Genomic DNA, 6,000 nt, shown 5'->3' with positions numbered 1-6,000 from the left:
TGGTGCCATATCCAACACGTCATTCCTTTTCACATAGTTATATAGTCATTTAACTGCCAAACTCACAGACTATTGCGAATCTGCGTTACGGCACTGGCGTTAATTAAACATACCAAGTCCACCTTTAGTAGCAAATTGACCAAAACTTTGTAATCGCACAAGCGATTTTGCCTACGGTGCTCGTAAAATAGCGGTAATGACAACTTTCAAATCATCACACAATAACTTTATTTAAATTAACATAAGTTATATTAATGTTGTCTCTGTTAACGTCGTGTTACGGTACTAACATGAAACTTGGCGACAGAGTAACATTTGCCTCCAAAGTATTTTTAGAAAATAAAATTGATGTTTACATGCTGTAATATGAAAAAAACACACACAACCTTTTAATAATACCAAGAATTTATTTATTTGTTAATTATTCACCCATATCGATGATAGCCCTGAAAATATATAGCTTCTCCTATACTGGCGACGTGCTGATTTTGCTGACACATGATAACATATTAGCATTAAAAAACAACTTCCGGGAGTGGCTGTTCTTCTAAAGACGAGGCAGTAGACAGATATTCGTAACAAATCTGTATATTTCACTTGAATAATCTGATTAGTGTGCACGTGTTGAGAAGACCAAATTGTTACAGAATAAACCACTGTTTGACTAAATGTCCATTCAACTCTGTATTTTGTATAGATACGGCCCTGACGACGTATGACGGTTTGTCGATAGATAATTATGATCTCACACGTAAAAGGTAACTTGGTGACCAATGGGAATATAATTGGTATTGTGCAACCTCTTAAAATTTGTAAAGGAAGTTCCTATGTTTGTCGGTCATGCGTACTACGTTTTGGTGCTGGTTGCACCTGCGGAAGATGTTAGATGATTGTTTCATAAATAGTCATTTTCTGGGTGTAAAAGGAATTTGATTGTTCCTATAAATATGGTAAATTGCTGACACAGTATAACGCTATTTTAAATAGAAGGCTACCACATTTAATAATACATTAACAACACATACAACCATTATCCGATCGAAGTTGGCCTTGCATTGAAATGTTCTATTCATTCCATTTATTATGATTACCGGCATCCGCCTGCTTCAGACTCGTTCACTGCTTGTGGTTGCAGAGACTGAGCCTTGACTTGGGCTAACCCGAGCGGGCTTTGGCTGTAGCCTACAACAGCATCAGGGCTGGATTACAATTGCCTTTTAAACAACCAAACCCATGTCAATTTTGATAAAAAAAAAATCAAAAAAAATCAGCCTCCACAAACTGACAGAAAGGGAAAAATATCCGCCCGGTCCCCCCTTCCCCTTCCCCTAACCCTAACCCTAACCTTAACTCCAACCCTAACCCCAACCCTAGCCATAACCCCAACCCTAACCCTAACCCTAACCCTCAACCCTAACTAAAAATAATAACGGAGGGGATCGGGCGGATATTATACCACAGAAAGTACTGAGTAACAACTTTTTTTTTCTCTTTTTTTACGACAGTGACATTTAAGGAGTGCCTTACATTTTGCTCCCATATATGTTATATCTAAGCCAGTTGACTCCATACCAGTCCACTCCCAAACATAATGTCAGTTTGCACCAGTAAAATGTCAGTTCGCTTCCAAAATATATTTAGTTTGCTGCAATTTAAAAAAGAAGAAAAAAAAGGGTCTTGGAAGATTACCACGGAATATTCTTTTTGATGTTTTATTGCTAATTACAAAAAAATTGGCCTCATTCACTAATTCTATTATTAGGAGAAGAGGGTGCCATAAATACTATGTGACTATGATTATACACACCACAAGAAGAAAAACCCCACCATCTTGTCACACTTGTGTTTTTAAGAACTCTTACATGTAGATGTTAACCGATGTCACACTGGCAATGCATCAATTTAAGCTAATTAACTTGTACTTATTATCAACAAGTTATCTTGATAGTAACTTCACAAAACCATTGTTACTGATTAGTAAAATACAAACCAAAAAAGTATATTTACATGTATCTGGTAATAATCGAGTAGGGAGTATCTGTTGCTATTGTAAATTCACACATTTACTAGCTATAACACAAATTACAAACAACATCTTTTACAGACAACCACAAACAACAAGATATCAGTTATATTTATTCCATTTATAATTCCATTTGTTATAGCCTGGCAAACTGACAAACATTTGAAGCCAAACTGGCTTACAGTTGGCGGGAGAACTAGTCAAATTTGAGAGCAAATTGATTTGGGGACTACGCGTCTGGTACCTACATTTAACTTGCAAGTTAACACAAAAATCCACAATGGCACCACCATTTGGCTTCCTACACAATAAATAAATGTGTACTACCATTTCACTTTAGACAATGTCCTGTTGTCAACCCCATGATAAAAAATGTAGCTCATCTTGGGAATTATAGGTAGCAGGATTGATCCCCCTCAATGGATTCTTTTTTTTCTCTCTTTTTTTCTTTGTTTTCTCTCCCCCCCCCCCCCCCCCCCAGTGCCCCACAGCAGATCAAAAGCTAAGAGAAATATTACTTGCTTTTTTTTTTATAGCTTTTTTTTTAATAGGAGTAGCCTGTGTTAAATATGCCTTTCTTTATGTGCATGTGTGTGTAATATTTTAAATATGTTTCTTTTATTTCAGTCAGATAGTACGTCGAGGCCTGCTAGTGTGTCAGAATCTACTACAGAGAAACGACTGGCAAAGAAAACCCCTAATGACTTCATTTTCGGGAAAGTTATTGGCGAGGGGTCGTATTCAACGGTACATATTTTAAAAACAGTTGCTCTATCTGTATCAAACAAGGTGATATACATGCATAAATTTACCATTACTGTGCGGTAAACGTGGAAAACTAGCATGATAAAAATCACAGCTTAACATACATATACATGTTTACAATTTTACCTTGCATGCAATGCACAATGTGAATCGAGAGAATGGCAGTTTCCTTTCAGCTGTCTGGCCATCAACATTTATTTAAAGTCAGGTTGAAGTTCATAATATATAAGCACCCAGTTGAGCTCTATGACTCGACATATTTGCCAACTGCACATTTTAACCTTTAGACTACTGGATTAATTTTTAACAAAAACCACGTTGAGTGGGTACAAGTTTATAATTTTTACTCACATATATTCACTTAAATGTTTTATAAATACATGAAATAAAGTTCATATATGAATTGGTATTATTTTCGTGGGTTTTTGTAATTTTTATTATTTTTAGATCAGCTAATGGTGATTAAAATTGGGCAAAAAATCGAAAAAGTTGCGTTTACTTACGGGCATTTGTGGCCAGCTGTCCAGTATTTATGCCCATTATTCCCGATAACAGTGTTTTTCTGACTAGAATTATTTTTTAACTACAATTCATATTGATTTTCGTTGTTGGTAAAACGATCAAATTTATTATCAAATTAGCTGTCACAATCGGCTATCGATCCCTGAAAATGACAGCGACATGCCGCCATTCTTGTCAAGCGAAAATACTTGCCGAAAACCACTTGTTGAACTCAAAATTGTTTACTCGCCCAGAGCTAACCATGACCACATTTCCTCTGTGCTGTGTCACTGTTTACAGACACCATTCTAGTATATGTTGGGAATATTTTGTGATAGATAAATATTGTTAAGCTAGGTTAATGTTCAATAAAGTTTGGTTAACATTTCTTTAATTGCCTTTAAATCTTGAATTATTTAAAGGGACACACCCTAGTTACGTTTATTTGTTAACCATTACGGCGTTGTTTTTCGCTATTAAACCCCATTTTTCACAAATAAAATTGCACTTTACTTACATTTTATTATTTAGAATACACATTTCCATTCACCTGAAGTGCTTTTTGGTAATCCTGATGTTTGTAAAACCACGAAATGCATTTTTTGCATTTTTTCACAAAACGTTTTGTCGAGAAAAAACCGTTAAGCAAGCGAGGTCCAATCTATTTTTAATGTCACATACGTTGGTATATCACGTGACCGTTATCATTTTGGTTCGGTTTGTTTTCTCGTGCACGGTTCGCGCAATCAACATCCGATTTGTTGTTGTTCATTTGTGAGATTTTTTTTCACAGTTCGTGAACATTTTCAGTAACAATAAAGTTCAGACAAGTAAGTGTCTCAATACAAAACGTTACAAACCCTTAAAACCAATAATTTTGCTAAGTCTTACGATATCTGGAGAGGTGATACAACCAGGACAGAACAGTTGGAACATGTCCAGGAGAGGTGAAATGAACGCACCCCAAGTCTGTGAAATTTGTCGTGACGTAGGCATTGTTGTGCTTCTACCGGTGACATCAGAATACTAACTTTCAAAATTATTTCAAGCAATTGGGACATGGGGATTCCCATGGTATTTATCGATATAAAACCTGCTTTTTCACTCCATTTGATAAAAACGTGATCTAAGTGTGTTACAGGTTTGTAGATTAAATAAATTATAATTTATTTTCGCTGGATGGAACTAGGGTGTGCGGCTTTAATGGATGATTTTCATAGTTGACCTGGCTCTTTACCAAGTGTTAGTCTTTTAACTGCATACCTCCAGCCAGATCAGTGTCATTCCAGGGTAAGGTCAAGATCTTTTAGAATTTGGTTAAAGATTTTCATTAACTTTGAATTATTTAATAGATGGCTTTCAAACAATGTATCTTGTGCAGATGTTCACCCAACCCCATGAGTGAAGGTCAAGATCATTGATAAATTAAAAGTATAATTTGTTTCATGTTTCTCTAATTTTGCCAATAAAGATGATACGTGAGACATCATGGTTTTCCATTTTAGTTCACAATATACTTAATATATTGGTATCATTTACATAATAAGTATATAATATAATAAATAATTATTATGCATCAAAATCAGACATTGATTTGATCCTATGTCTTGTGGGTGTCATTTATGAAAATTAATCTCACATTCAGTTTAAAGTGTTGTGTTATTTTTTGGAAGGAAAATTAAATGTTTATTACTTCTTCAATTTGCAGGTTTACCTTGCCAAGGAAGTTGGTACCAACAGAGAAGTTGCAAGTAATAAACTTTTAAATATTTTAATTATGTTCAGTGTTCTCGCTGCTCCATTTAAGTGGGGCGCCCTGCCCCGCTATTCCATTTTGCCGCCCTCCTTTCACGTTCCCCGCCCTCCTTTATTTTTAATCGCCCCTCTTTATTTTCCAGCACCTATCTCCGCTATTTCCAAATGCACTTTTTTTCCACACAAAAAACAACGATCAGTCTGCACACTGAACATCAAAGGAAACAAGCCGCGTTGTGTACGAAAAAGCAATTGACGAAACATTTACAACAGTTACCGTAACGTAATTTAACAGTATTTTTAACAGCCTCTATTTTGTCCAATATCTGTATCCATTTGTATGTTTGATAGACACAATAAAAGTTATATTTTATGTAAGCAATGAAAACATTTTATTTTTTTACGGATTCGGCAATCTCCGATTGAAAAAACCCCCTCTTATTTGGCGCCAAATTTGTCACGTGATCAGAACGGTCATTCTGTCTTGTTTCCACTAACTATCGTTTGATATTTTGTCCTCTGTTGCAGATATAATTGGTTGAAACTGATGATTTTTACTTTCTGTTATTCTGTTTATTAAGCAGAGCTTTATAAAATATTGTAAACTTTTGATTTTGAGGGGATATGAACGCTTATAAAAACAACGGAAGTGGTAGTGTTTATCATTAAAATCATTTATCTTGAGTGCCAAATAATATATACACCGCCTTTACAAAAACGAAACTACTTTTTATCAGCTGGCGATATTTTATCACAGTGATCGATTCATTCGATGAAGATGGAAATAACAAAAATGTATCTGACATTAGGAGATCACTTTACAAACATCTTTATTGTTTTTCGTATATCTTGGAATCTTTATTAAAAATAATAATATTAAAACTTTGATCGGTCCAGCAAAACCGGAACTGCCCGTGAATGTCAGACCGATATCATCTTCGGTTCAGTTAAAAGAC

At 35.1% G+C, this 6,000-nt stretch overlaps 1 protein-coding gene across 1 annotated transcript in view; it reads left to right on the top strand.

The window, feature by feature from the left end:
* Positions 1 to 842: 842 nt before the first annotated feature.
* The window catches only part of LOC121378389 (3-phosphoinositide-dependent protein kinase 1-like), a 37,224-nt gene continuing 32,066 nt past the window's right edge, over positions 843 to 6,000 (top strand). Inside the window, exons 1-3 of the mRNA XM_041506539.1 lie at positions 843 to 950; positions 2,651 to 2,770; positions 4,998 to 5,040. Coding sequence (XP_041362473.1) covers positions 948 to 950; positions 2,651 to 2,770; positions 4,998 to 5,040 — 166 coding nt within the window. The 5' untranslated portion in view covers positions 843 to 947. The remainder of the gene's footprint in view (positions 951 to 2,650; positions 2,771 to 4,997; positions 5,041 to 6,000) is intronic.

This window comes from Gigantopelta aegis, chromosome 8 (genome assembly GCF_016097555.1).
Source record: "Gigantopelta aegis isolate Gae_Host chromosome 8, Gae_host_genome, whole genome shotgun sequence".
NCBI classification, from domain to species: domain Eukaryota; kingdom Metazoa; phylum Mollusca; class Gastropoda; order Neomphalida; family Peltospiridae; genus Gigantopelta; species Gigantopelta aegis.
This window is presented reverse-complemented; position numbering and strand designations above follow the sequence as displayed.